The sequence below is a fragment of the Cornus florida genome, unplaced genomic scaffold (assembly GCF_030987335.1).
Source record: "Cornus florida cultivar Cherokee Brave unplaced genomic scaffold, ASM3098733v1 CherokeeBrave_3.0.0_Hap2_Chr01, whole genome shotgun sequence".
Taxonomy (NCBI): domain Eukaryota; kingdom Viridiplantae; phylum Streptophyta; class Magnoliopsida; order Cornales; family Cornaceae; genus Cornus; species Cornus florida.
Genome location: NW_026775571.1, coordinates 63,370,472 through 63,385,223, shown reverse-complemented (window position 1 = coordinate 63,385,223; position 14,752 = coordinate 63,370,472). Strand labels below are relative to the sequence as shown.

The 14,752-nt window shown below is 36.6% G+C and overlaps 1 protein-coding gene across 2 annotated transcripts; it reads left to right on the top strand.

Annotated features, from left to right (window-relative positions):
* The first annotated feature begins 10,015 nt into the window (after positions 1-10,015).
* Positions 10,016-14,052, top strand: LOC132298898 (chaperone protein dnaJ 20, chloroplastic-like). 2 transcript variants are annotated; one of them, XM_059795258.1, is made up of 3 exons: positions 10,016-10,768; positions 12,390-12,533; positions 13,589-14,052. In XM_059795258.1, exons 1-2 carry the CDS (start codon positions 10,274-10,276, stop codon positions 12,528-12,530), a joined length of 636 nt encoding a protein of 211 aa, XP_059651241.1. In that variant the 5' UTR covers positions 10,016-10,273; the 3' UTR covers positions 12,531-12,533; positions 13,589-14,052. The 2 variants fall into 2 exon arrangements, with proteins under 2 accessions (XP_059651241.1, XP_059651233.1); XM_059795250.1 differs by lacking the exon at positions 13,589-14,052 and having other exon boundaries at positions 10,017-10,768; positions 12,390-12,811.
* The last annotated feature ends 700 nt before the right edge of the window (positions 14,053-14,752 follow it).

The following is a 14,752-nucleotide window of genomic DNA, read 5'->3' as shown; positions in this document are numbered from 1 at the left end:
GCTGTTTCTTCTCTCTCACCTTCCCTTTGCCGAAGACAATTGATGGTGAGGCTCATACTCGGCCTGAAGGATCTTCAAACGTAGGTGTTCGCCTGGTTCCGACTTCTGAAAATTGGCTGATTGCTATGGTTGGTCTCCTTCTCGTGGTTCTCACTGCTCAATTCTTCCTTCTCCAGGCCAATAATCGGTTATTTTTGCTTTCGCTTGTGTGGTCCTCTATCCACAAAAATACTCTCAAGACTCACCTTGATAAATGCGATGGGGCTTCCGCGAAGCTTTGCTTGATCCAACACTGGCTGTTTGCGGATGTTGGTGCCTCTTCTTTGTTTTCTCTGTAGGATTCTGCAATTTCTCTATCGCCGATGTCTTCCGATCATCCTCATTCCGATCACAGAGGTTGCATGGAGCAGTTTTCATGTGACATCATGCTGATGTTGGTTTCTTGGCTTACTGAGGAAGCCACTCCCTGCGAACACGAGTTGATGGAAGGCCAGAGGGGGACCCTTTGGGTTATGCTTTTGCTTTAACACATACTCCTCTCATGGGTTGTAGTGTTTCATTGGCCCAGCTGGACCTGAGACATTGTAGCCCAAGCTTGTTGACTGAAAAAACAAATACGAAGTATATTTTGTTTGTCGTTGGGTTACTCAACAAGCAGGTCCATTGGATTCTGGGTTTTATGGATATGCGAACTACCCCAAACTTTGCACAGAAGTACCTGCATGGGCTTGGAGAACAATACAATTATCCCAAGGAACACCCCCCCTTTGAACAAATGTGGCTTTCAGGAACTAGTGGGTGTTCGAGGCGGCGAGAGGTTTTCTGTGCAACTGTCCTGTTCTCAATTATGCTTGCTCTTCTGATCTGTTTGGTGCTTGTTGTCTGGATCTTATTCTTGAATTTGCAAAGGATGACTTATGTTAAGGGCGCAAGTTCTATATTGGGCCATGTTCTTTATTTTGTAGTGCTGGTTCTCCTACTGTAACTGACACCTTTTCCATAGTTTGTCAAGACTGTGATCTTGACTATAAAGGGTGTTAGTTAGGTCTAATTGATTCAGTACATGTTAGTGTTTAATGTGTTTTTGGTCCTATATCTTTGGTCGTTTTTAGTGTCTGTAGATGCCGTATGGCGTCTGACTTGTTTTCTTGTCAGGGTAAAAAAAAAAAAAAAAAATTTAAATTAATTAAATTAAATTAAATTAAATTAATGTTGAAAACATACAAAACAAAACTCTATTTTGGTGTAGTGTGCATAAGAGAACTAACTAATAAAAATAAATTTATCACCATTAACAGATAATTGTGTGCCTCTGCAATATGCATATTCAATATTATTAGAAAAAAATAAATTAAATAGAGCAAGCTAGAAGAAGAAGAAAAAAAAAAACACAAAAATAATGAGATGAAATTAGAGTACCGTGACTGTGAAGTCCGTGAGATTAGGATTTGATTTGCAAGTTTGGACAACAAGAAGACATAATTGAATTCCCGATCTCTCTGGATAACTCACTACGGGAAGAGGAATACAATGTTATAATCACATGATGATATAAAATACTAAATAATTAATTTACTTGCAACAACAACAACAACTTAAAAAAAAAAAAAAAAAAATCCTAATCTAAGGGAAACTTTTCTTCTATTTCTAGAGTTCTTGAAAATAAACCAATAGCAAACAATACAACGTGCTCAATAATACAAGTATTTAAGGGTTGAACACTGCCCTGGTTTCGTCATAGCACAATTTGGGGGCATTTTGCTTCAAAATATTCTAGTAGAAAAGCTGGAGATTTGGTTCAGACGATTTTACAATCACCTTGAGCGCACATTAATAAGCTTCACTATCTCAGCAATAATCTTTATAACCCCAAATCTTCAACGCCTCCTCTTCCTCTCCCTTAAATCAGAAAACCTTTTACATCAATTCACATACATAAAACATAAAAGTTAAATTACTGTATTATTAAAAATTAAAAACATTAGATGGCATTAAGTGCTACTAAGGGCCACCATAAGCCCACCTTGTTACTAAATAAGGGCCACTATAAGCCCACTTTGTTGTACTTTTTTTCCTGGCCCATTACCCATGGGCCTGCAAAATATGAGGCTATCCAAATTTTGAGGCCCTAGGAGACAGTTTTGGTTGCCTTAGGCAGCCAATATTTATGTATGATAAATGGATAGGTCAAGGCTATTACTAAAATCTCTAGAATTATATACAATATAATCTAACATTTCCATCCAAACATAACATGAGATACCTTTATGAAAATCATTTTGGCCTCTTTCCTCTCACTTGACTTTATAAGTCATTTTCTTTGTAATACTTTACTGCCTTCCACTTGTGATACCCAAAATGAATAAAACAATAGTATGCAATTAGTGACATGGATCCAACTAATTGATCCTATTTTCCATTTCCTCTGTCGTTTTCCCTTTCCTTAGTACAGCTTTTTCCTCCACTTAAACAACCTTTTTTATTATTATTATTTTTTACTTTCATGAATACACAGGTATGAAATGGAGACTCCGCTCCATTGTTTAAATCCTTCAATTACGCGTCCGCTTATAGGCGATTTAGGGAGAGGAAAAAGTCTAGCAATAAGGCCATCACAATTGTTCAGAAAAGAGAACAATAGATTAACACAAACTAGTCCAATATAGAACAATAGATTGACACAAACTAGTCCAATATGTTCATATTCACTTCAAAAAGAAGAAAAGAAAGATGTGCTAAATGATTAGTGATTTGTTCGTTGTCAAGCCTCAAATATATTTTTAAATATTCACTTAAGTTTTGGATCAACCAAATACCAAAAAACAAAAAACATTTTACATCCAAACTGTTAGAGTGTTTCTCAAGTTCATCATAGTACTTTATATGAGGTGGAGAAATCTTCAGTTAAGGTAGAGTTATAAAGAGATCCTTATTTGAGGTGAAGCTATGAAGGAACACGAGAAGACGAATTTTGAACCAATGTGGAGATTGTTGAATTTGTGGTTCAAAATTTGTGTGCAGAAAATTAGTTTCCTTTTTCGTTTTGAAAGGCTAAAATTTATAGGGGAAATTGTATCTCATTATATTTCTATTTTAGAGTTTTGATCATTATGGTAACTTCTTGTATGTAAGTTGAGAAATACTTGTCCAACAAGAAATTGGGTTTGAAGACTCTGTAAATAGGGATGGGTATGAAAGGTTTAGAGAGAGAAGAGAGAAAAGTTGTAAATGATTTAAGGGTGAATATTGTGAGGAGAGAAGTGAGTATATGTAATTCCCGAGTGTATACATGTAGCCTTATAAGAGATGATAAGTGAGTGAGTGTGGTTTTGACATGTGGTTGTATACTCTCTTTCTTGATTCATAATAGTGAAATCTCTATCTCCCATGGACGTAACCCTAACTTTGGGTAAATCATGTAAAATATTGTGTTATGCGTTGATGTGTATGATTGTTATCTCTATAGATGCTTGTGTTGATATGATGTAATAATGTTTTCATTGTTTGTGACGAATGAATGATTTAACTCTTAACAACAACCGACCATTGAGTGGGTTGAAGGGAGTTGATTATCCCCAACACAAACAAACAGAGTTTTCAAGCCTTTATATATATATATATATAATTATACATAGTAATCTCATATAAGATGAAGATTAGTACAAAATTTAATTTGCTAAAACAAAATCAGAACTCCCCATGCAATAGTAACCTTTATTACAACATCACCTAAGCATAAAGGCACTAAACAAATCACAATAGTTAGTCCAAAAAAGAGCTTGCTTCCAATGAAGACCATGAAAGCATTGATACTTGGTGGTGGTAGTGGTGCAGCAGCTGGTGTTGGGAAAAGAGTATTCCACCACTCCCAGAACTTACAACTCTCATTTTGACATTTGAAGTAGAGCCTACCAGGGTTGTGTTGGGATTCAGAATTGTACACACTAATCTTTTTCTCGCACCAACATTTCATGTTAGAGAAATGACTCATTCAATTTATAGTGATTGATGATTCGACCATTTAACTCAAATGTGAGAGAGAGAGAACAAGGAAATTGAATACAAGAGTATAGCGCACTGGAGTACTGTACCTTGTAGAAATCTGCAACACGAGCACTTCCCAATTAGGGCTAGACTTCATGATCGAGAAGAGAGAGAGAGAGAGAGAAGGAGAGAGAGAGGGGTTACGGTTGAAATCCTAGAAGTGCAGAGCATTTCATTTTGTTGGGGTTTGTCGTGGATTTGATTTCATTTTGTTAGGATTTCACGAGCAAGAGGAAAATGGGGTTAAAAACAGTCACAAAGGGAAAAAGTGTCTTTAAAAAAAAACCATGTTGGTTACATGACTTGCATTGTGCAATTTATGGCTAGTAGTTCAATAAAAAGTAGAGGTGTGGAACTTTTTTTTTTTTTTTTTGAGTAAAAAAGGATAATTTAGAGGTTAACTGTGTAAATAGTAGTTCAAGCAAGGAGGTTCCTGTTGGAGTGTGTCTGAAATTCTGTCAAATGATGCTACCATGAAAAAGTACAACCCGTCACACTTGTCAAAGTGATGACCGAGGTTTTGGAGAAGTGCAACCGGTCAAAAGATTTCCAGGCGAGGAGGACTGTCTCGTGACGGTACTTTCACGCATAAGCCATTATAAAAGGCTTTTTATAAGTTTATAGTTATGATTTTAAATCTGACACGTGGTATAATGCCACTCACAAATAGTCGCTTAAAATGTGCGGAAGTGAGATTCTTTTTTGGTTATGGACTTTTCAAAAGGCCTAGATTTGTGACCGAAGTTGTTTATTATAAGGATACTTCTATTTTAGATTTGTATATTGTTTTGGTAACTAATTGCTTGGTGTCCAATAAGAAATGTACGGAAGACTATATAATTGGATGAGAGAATCGCTTGGAAAAAGTGTGCAAGAGAGAGAAAGTTGTGTGAGAGATAGAGAAGATGGTGTGTAATCCTTAATAAAAGAAAGAAAATTAGTTGTTCTTTGTCGGTAAACGTTACTGAACCATGTAAATCTCTATTGTTAATGTGTGTATATGTTCCTTCATTTGTTTTCTTGTTATTATTGTTTGAGATATTGGGAAAGTTAAGTCCTATAAGTTGGTATTAGAACCATGGCAACAACCACTAAAAATGTATAATATGCGATAAAAAATTTTGGTGGAAGAAAAAACTTCAGTCTCAAATAAACTTGGAGACGAGTTTATTGATTCAGCAAGGTTTGGAAGAGGCATTGGGAGGAAAATCAACGGAGATGGATGCTACAAAGTGGGACAAGTAAACTTGAATGCGATGAGTGCATGCTATTCGATTGCAGTTGACAGCTGATGTTGTGTAAACTGTGATAGAAGAATCTTCAGCCGCGGATATGTATATGGAAAAAATTGAAGAATCTTTACATGGAAAAGATTCTCACCAATCAACTGATCTTAAAGCAAGAGTTGTATTCGTTACATAGAACGGAAGGTGTGAATTTGCATGAGCATCTTGGTGAGTTTAACAAGATTATATGTGACTTATCCGATGTTGGCCGGTGTTAAATTGAGTGATGAGGATAAAACTATTATCTTATTAACATCAGTACATTCTCCTCATATACAAGTTAAGTGTGTTTTATTCTCCAATGAGAAGATGGATGGTACGGATCAATATGGCCAGCCTCAAGCTCTTGTTGTTTAAGAAAAGGAGAAGTTTGTAAGAAAGCAAGCAAAAAGTGGTAGATAGAGAGATGAAGCTCCAAGGAATTGGACATCAATCATGGAGGTGAAGTGTTTAGGTTGTGGAGAAAAAGACACATAATACGACATTGTCCTAAAAATTCAGAGAGTAGCATACACTATTGTTATATATGTTCAAGACTATGAATGTAAAAGGTTATGTTGATGAAGCCCTTTCAATCCTTGATAGCAAGAGAGAGGATAAGAAGTGGATATTTGATTATGTATGTTCCTATCATATGCGTCCCCATAAATAGTGGTTTACCTCTTATAAACCTATAACTGGTAAGGTATTTACGGGGAATGATTCTTCTTGTGAAGTTATGGGCATTAGAATAATTAAATTCGAGATAAGGACCTTGACGATCGTACGTCATGTTGTTGTTGTGACGTAAAATATTGTTTGATGAAAATTGGAAGAGGACTGTGCATTATGCTTATGGGAAGAAATGTAAACAATATCTATATTTTATTGGAGAAAATTATGCTAAGTGGAATCATTGCAAAGACCGAATGAAAGCCCGTTTTTAGATCTACTAGAGTGGTGGATGGTTAAGAGTGGCAAGTGAAGGAATAAGTTTTCACAATTGCAACAACATAAACCTTTATCCCATAAGTAAGGAAATTCTAATTCGGTGATGTGAGAGTGGGTTCCAAGTTCGCAAATCAGCTGAACTTGGAGCTTGCTAACAATGGGTGATTATGATGGAATGGCGTAGATGACCAAGAAAGAATGAAAGAAAAAAGAACAAAGATGCTTGGTTCGAGGTAAAGTTATGGGGGAGCACATTTATTGACGAAATTTAAGCCGTAGTGAGGATTGTTATAGTATGTCTCAAACTCCGTTGAAGGATGTTGTTCTTAAAAAGTGCAACCGGTCGCAGTTGCCTGATATATGCGAGAGTCAATTTCCTTTTTCATTTTGGACTTTTCAAAAGGCCTAAATTTATAAAGAAAATTATTTATCATTAATGCTACGTTTAGTGTGCATGAATGGAATGAAATGCGAGTGGGAATAGAATGCGAATGGGAATGAAATGGAATGGCCATTCTCATTCTATTGTTTAGTTGTAAATATGAAATGTGTATGAATGAAATGATAATAACCACTCTAATATTTGGTTTGACCAATTTTAAATTTAAAATGGAATAAATTTCAAATTAAATTATCCAAAATATCCCTGTTAGTAAAAAATAAAATAAATTAACAAAATGATATTCTTTTATAATTTTTTTTAAATAAATGGTGGTAGTGGCTGTGGTGGATGGTGGTGGAGGTGGAAAGTGGTAGTGGTGTAGGTGGTGGTGGTGGTGGAAGGCGGCGGCAGCGACAATGGTGGAAGGCGGAGATGTTGGTGAAAAGCAGCAGTGGTGGAAGGCAATAACAAGAGTGTTGATGGTGGTGATGGAAGGAAATAGTGGTGTAAGTGGCAGTGGTGGAAGCCAATGGAAGTGACTATGGTGGTGGTGGAAGACGGTGGTAAAAGGCGGTAGTGGTGGTGGCGGCGTTGGTGGTGGAAGGTAATGGCGGTAAAAGGTGGTGGAAGGCGATGGCGGTGGTGGTGGAAGCGACGGTGGTGGAAGATGGTGGTGGGAAGGCGGTGGTGGTGGTGGCTGTGGTGGAAGGTGGTGAAAGGCGGTGGCAGTGGTGGTGGTGGCGGCTGTGGTGGAAGGTGGTGAAAGGCGGTGGCAATGGTGGTGGTGGTGGTGGTGGTGGAAGGCGGCGGCAGTGGTGGTGGTGAAAGGCGGTGGTGGCAGTGGTGGTGTAAGGCGATGTCAGTGGTGGTGGTGAAAGGTGATGGTGATAGTGGTGCTGGTGGAAGGTGGTGAAAGGTGATGGCGATAGTTGTGCTGGTGGAAGGTGGTGGCGGTGGCGGCAGTAGTGGTGGTGAAAAGCGATGGTAGTAGTGGAAAGCGGTGATTGGTGGTGAAAGTCAGTGGAGGTGGTGGAAGGTGGTAGTAGTGGTGGTGGAAGGTGGAGGTGGTTGTGATGGAATATAGTGGTGATTTTTGGACTTGGAATATGAAGGTTTTTTAGGAATTGATTTTTAAAAAAAATTTACTTGGGAATTGAATGGTCATTCTATAGGTGTAATGGATTTTTATTTCAATGAAATGGCCATTCTCACTTTAAATTGCGTATCAAACAAATGAATGATTGGAATGAATATTTCATTTTATTTCATTCTTTTACACCAAACGCAACATAAGACACTTTTAATTTAGAATCTTTTTTTGTTTTGATAACTTCTTTCTAGATAAATTTTAAAATCCTTGGCCAACGAGAAATGTATGAAGGCTTTATAAATAAAATCTCAATTGCTGGTGTACGTATATGCTATTAGGGGAAAAAAATCATTTCTCTGATTTCCTTGGAGAGAGATGATAGTTCACGAGACCTCTGAGATTGCAGAAAAAAAGGTCTTAAAAACAAATTTCTCAAAGTACGTGTTTGGACCTTTTTAAATTATAGAAAGATTTGATGAGGTATGAAATTGACGTTAGGGACTTGTCATGAAGACATAGATTATCATTGCGGTTTAGAAAACCTAGAAAAGATGGAACTAAACAATTATAGAATGATGGTGAGCCCCGCGAAATTCTCTACGATGGTTGAAGTGTCTTAATTTTCAAGCATGTCATCACCACTTTCTAGTGTGGTTCGCAATGAAAGAAAAGTAAGTATTTGACAGGAAAGCATTAGCAGAGTGGTTGAAGTGTCTTAATTTTCAAGCATGTCATCACCACTTTCCAGTGTGGTTCGCAATGAAAGAAAAGCTAGTATTGGACAAGAAAGCATTAGCAAAGAATTATCTGAACCTTTTGAGATTCTAGAAAGAGTGGTTAGGGTGGCTAACCTTTCCACAACATTCTGATAAGTATTAAAAGTACGTCAATACGGACGGAGTATTAATATTTAATTAGTATTACTAGACTAAGAGTCTACTAATTAATTATATAAATTATAATCCTCTAGTGCAAACCTTCCCTACATTAAAGTGGTTGGTGGAAAAACTATTGGACCCAACATTTCACACTATTTTTTACATTTTGTAAAATTCAAATTCGTGGTTTCATATTTGCCAACTAATTCTTTACCACGACACAAAGCGACCATTTACAAGAATATTAAGTAGAAAATTTAAGATAATAATTATATTCAAGCATGAAAGTATTTAACTCTTTCTTTTTTTCTTTACGAAGCCTCTCAGCCCAAAACCAGACTGGGCCAATAGACAAAAATTAAGTAATTTGAGTTGGGCCTAACCAGACATTAGAGCCCAAGTCCAAATTTATACAAATACCTTATCAAGCCCGGTAAAGTTTGTTCAAGTTAAGAGATGTAACCCAGTGGTACACTTCTACCCCGCTAAATAAAAGTAAGAGGGTTTAAGTGTCTTTAAAAACAAGGCTCGACTCCTTTTAACTTACTTTCTCCTTTTAACTTATTTGTATTTGTTCAATGCTCGATTTGGTTGGAGGAATGAAGAAATTGATGGAAGGAAAATGAAGGAGGATGGATGAGACATTTGGGAAGGGGGGTTGACACCTAATTTTTTTATTTGGTTTGAGAAAAACAAATGGGAATTTTTATATATTTTTTTACTAATATATCCTCATAATACGTGTGAGAGAATTTCAATAGGATGTAACAAGTGATTTCATAAGTGATTAAAAGTTAAATTTTATGTTACATATTTATAAGGTAAGTTTTTTTTTCTTTCCTTCCCTTTCTTTCACCCAATTTTGGAGGGATGAAAAAGCTTGCAAAAAAATAGATTAGCTCCATCCTTCTTTACTTTCTCCTTTTCTTCCTTTCCTTCAACCAAACAAGGAAAATGTTCTTCTATCTATTCTGTCTAACATCCTTCTTCAATCATCACACCCAACCAATATAAGACAACACATTTTTAAGCCCTAATTTATTTATATGTCAAGCTGTAATTGTGCGGAATTATGTAATCTAAATATCTCTTCCCACCCAATCATAATATGATAAATAAATAGATATTTAAATATAATTAACATATTTATTTACTTGTGGAGCTGTAATTGCGGGAACCGTCTAGCGGCGGTGGAAAATTTTCTCCACTTTATTCTCAGGTGACCTTATAAGTCATTTTCTTTGTAATACTAAAACCTTCCACTTCGTGGTACCCAAAATGAATAAACCAACCAAATGTAATTGGTGACATGTATCAGCGAAAAATATATATATATATATATATATATATTGGTGACGTTGGGTCCCGTTAATCCAACATATGAGTGAAAAGATTTTGGTCTCCTCTTCAATTCCGTTGTTTGTTTCAATTATCTCTGTCATTCTCCCTTCCCTCTCCACTCAAACAACTTTTTTGTTTCTTTATTGAAAACTCAAAACAACTTTTTTGTTTCTTTATTGAAAATTGGACGCTTTGTGAACAGAGGTATGAACTATGAAGTGGGAGACTCCACACCATTATTTAAATCCTCCAATTAACTCCCCCACTAGCAGGCGATTTAGAGAGAGAAAAAAAAAAAAAAAAAACTTAGAGAGAGAAAGAGATGTGCTGCAGCTATAGATTAATCTCAGGAAGCGACTCTCGCTTCTCTCTCCTCCCAACACAACCCACCCTCCTCCACGCTCGCACCTCCACGCCCGACCCATTTCTCCGCCTTTCCTTCCCCACCCATTTCCCCAAATCTTCTACACTTTCGGTCCTGACCCGGGTCGGATCTGTCAGGACCAAGGCCGCAATCAATGACGGGTTCGTCACTGCGCTTGGGGATGTAGACATGATGAGCTTTTACGAGCTTCTGGGGATCTCCGAGACGGGGACGATGGTGGAGATCAAGCAAGCGTACAAGCAGTTGGCCCGGAAGTATCACCCGGACGTGTCGCCTCCGGGTCGGGTCGAGGAGTACACGCGGGCGTTTATTCGGGTGCAGGAGGCCTACGAGACGTTGTCGGATCCGAGAAGTCGGGCTTTGTATGACAGAGACATGGCAAAGGGGCTTCACCTCGCCTTCTCCGCTCGAAGGCGTTACCAAAGTGATGAGGTATTTTGGTGATCATATATGTGTGTGTGTGTTAAAGTGGTTATTTTGATTGTCTTCTTGGTGTGTTTGATAAATGATGTGGGTGTTGTTTTTTTTTTTTTTTTTTAGTGTGATTTAAATTGGTTCGAATTGGTTTGGGTTGTGGACAATTTGGTGTATCTGTCTGTACAAAATGGTTTGTGTGTGTGTTAGCTTGGTGTTGTTCTTGGATTGTTATGATCTTTTCTCTTTGTTTTTTTTTTTTTTTTTTGGTGGTTTATTGTGTTCCTGAAAAAATCAATTTTGGATTAGGATTTTTTGCAGGTTTATTTGTTAATAATTCCAGTTCCTCTTTTTCTTGTCTTCCTGTTTTTTCTTTGCTTGTGTAGTTTTTAATACCTTTGCATGTTTATAATTTCTGTTTTTTCAGAAGAATTTATAGTTTGTGTTGTTTGTGCCATATTAAAGCATAAATACTTCTATTAGAAGAGCCGAATCCATACGGATACAGATACATTTTTCAGACTCTAGGATAATTTTCTAGTACTTCATATATGTGGTTCTCAAATGTATGCAATTTCTCAAGGAAAAACAGATGATTCTGAATTTTATGATATTTACTAATTTTTTTAATTAATTTCTTCAACACCATATCTCATATATCTGATGATTCAAAATTACGTCACTATTATTATTATTTTTTCGTAACACAACTTCGGAAACAGGGAGATGGTGGTCCATCTCTTCTTTGTTTGTCCCAGACACCATTGTTTTTAATCTCAATTTAGAAGAATGTAAATTGCTTATATACCTCATAGTTGATTTTGAATACTTCAGAAAAATGCCCTTTTATGTACTATAAAAAATGTGAAGAAGGGCAAGGCGGTTGTTCATTTTGTCAACAATTTTATTGGAAGTTAATGCTTCCATTGTTGTTTACTGCGTCTGGTTTTCAGCATTAAATCACTCGCATAAATGTAGATAAATATAAATGTTCTTTATAGCAATTTACAAAGAGACATGTGCAGGCACGCACCGACACATCTATGACCTTGTATCTATCTATACTTTGGTGGTTTTCCTGGTCTAACATCACCTGACCTTACTAGAGTGTAAAATTGTGTCCATTTACTCAAGTCATGGGACATATATTTGATCTTTTTCTAAGGATTTCAATTTATAATTCCTTAACTGAATCTCTTGGAAACATTTGAACCTTTCGGAAATTTATCTCTGGTCTGTCTTGGAAGTCTAATTGAATCAGTTCCTTTTGGTTTAAGACCCTTTTGGAAAGAGACCACTCTGTTTTTGCTAGTGTATAGACAGCATCAGTAATTATTAAGGTTGTAAATTTTCTGTAAACTAGTATCATTTTCGAGTTCCATAAAATGATTTTCTTTTGGTCATTTAAAGTAATATGGGAAGGGGGTTCGTATTTTACATGTATTTATAGCATTGATGGTAGATTTTTGCCTCCAAAAATGCATAAAGAGATGAAATGGACATATTCAATTACCACGGTGTTTTATCTTCTCGCCAAATTTTGTACTTACAGTTGCTTTACTAGAACTGTTCTTTCAATATCATATTAGAATTATTTTTTATGTCACCTTGTATTTATATGGGCTTGATTTGCAATTAGGCAATAGAGGAGAGAAGCACGTGGAAGAACTGTTGGCAGGCTCAGCTATCAGAGTTGAAGAGAAGAAGCATGAACAAGGACACCAGAGGAAAAATGTCATGGGGAGCACGGATGCGCAGGCAAAGAAATGAGTCCAACTGATCCGTGAGTGGGTTTGTTAATTCTCTGTATATATATTTTAAACCTTTTTAATGGTTTTGAAAAGAGAGAACTGAAGTACTGATTGGTTGGATAAGCACTTCCAAAATGCTAATTATGCAGTAGTTAGATGTAAGTTAGGGCGTTTTGGTGTGCACATCTGGGCCAAATCAACCATAATTATGGGCAAGATATACCGTACATAGAATGAATAAAATTAGAAAGTTCTATTACTAGTTCAATATCTGGATTTGTTCAGTAATCTTAAAATACATTTGTGTAAACATGAATTTAGTTTTGCGGCATTATCTGATACTATTGTTCGTTACTCCTGGAAAATGTTTTGGAAATTATGGAGACTTTTTCTTTACTGTCCTTGAATCTAATTTCCCCAAACCAAATTCCCGTCTATTTTTGTAGATTGGTATGGTTGATATGTGTACCTCACTAAGTAATAGGCAGACGGAACATTTATATGTAGTTTTTGTTAGAGGATACAAATGTTAAAGCTACACCCTCTTTAACAGTTTAAGCTTTTAGAGTATAGTTTTAATAACGCGAGTAGTATAAATCCTTTAAAAGATTGAATTACTTTATATTCCTTTAGGCCTTATGTAAAGCTCAACATTTGCATAGGAACTGATCCTGTTGAGATATAGATTCAGGGACTAAATGATGGACTTCTGATAGAGCAACACTGTGTGTATTCTGCTTGTATCTGCATAATACTATGAGGTCACTTTCCTAATGGGAAAAAAATATATCCTTGAACTAGTTAATCCATAAGATAAGTCAGTCTTAGGGATGTCAATGGGGGCAGTTTCGGGACGGGCACCCTAGGTCCCTATCCTAAATCCGCCCTGAAAATGAAAAGCTCTTTCCAAACCTGTCCCTCATTGCAGTCAAGGTGGGTTCGGGGCATCCCGGTATACAGTTCTTGACAGTGAATGAAAAACATGCATTTCCTGGTATACATTTCTTGACAGTGAATGAAAAACATGCATTTCCTGGTTCTCATAATTTCAAATATCCTTGTCCTGATGGGTCCTTTGTTTTGACAGATCCTGGCTAGACAATGAATTGGTGTCCAATGTTTGTGAATGAAACACATGCCTTTCCTGGCTCTAATATTTTCACACATCCAGACATCCTTGCCCTGATGGTTCCTTTGGTTTGGCAGATCCTGGCTAGACAATGAATTGTTTTTCCAATGTTTGTGAATAAAAACATGCCTGTCCTTGCTCTCATCATTTCACAACCCTCGACCTTACTTTGAAATGAGAGGAAATACCATTAGGTTACAGGTTTTGATGGTGAATGTCGGTTAAACTATAACATGTTTTTTTTCCCCCTTCAAATATCTTGGTTTATTTTAATTTTGGTAGTGGCACATATGGTGTAAATAGATAGATATAGAAGAGAGAGGGTCCAATTGGTCTCCTTTGCTCTTCATAACTTTTTACTGATGTCAAGTAAATGTCAACTATTATTAATTTATTAGCCTCCAACACACAACAATAATAAAGTAAAAAATAGAGACAACTTAATTTTTACTTGAAAAAAATCTATGAGTTGTTATTGAGATTTAATGATACGTTTGGTAGGAAGGAAAGAAGGCGACAAGAGGAAAGAGGAGGGATAAGAGTGAAATGTTTTTGTTTGGTACAAGAAAAAGTAGGATGTAAGGGAAGGATGGATGGATGAAGCATCGCCCTAATCTGCCATTTTTCGATCTTCAAAAGTGGAGGGAAGGAAGTTGGAAAGAGAAGGATAAGTATAATATATTATGTAAAGTGACGTTATTACCCCTCATCATATTTTGTATATTATGCAATAAGGGTATAGTGGCTAAAGAAATACTGTATAAAATACGTCATTCTTCATTCATAGCAAACAATGGAAGGTGCCACCTCCTTCTACAGTTCTTCTACTCCCTTCCACCTGACCAACCAAACAAGAAGAGAGATACATGTTACCAGCAGGCTAGTGACTTAGCGGTATTAAGTTCCTACTTTTCAAAGAGAGATCAGGGATTTGAGCCTCAGTGGTGGCATGTGTGTGCGCGAACCCAACTAGGAAAAATAAAAAAGAGAGATACATGTTTTATGAGGTGTCTCATCTCTCCTTTCTATTTTTCGTACCTTCTATTTTGATGTCTTTCTTACTGAGAGAAGCATAAATCAACCCACTGTTTGAAAAAGACAACCTCTACACTCCAACATTCA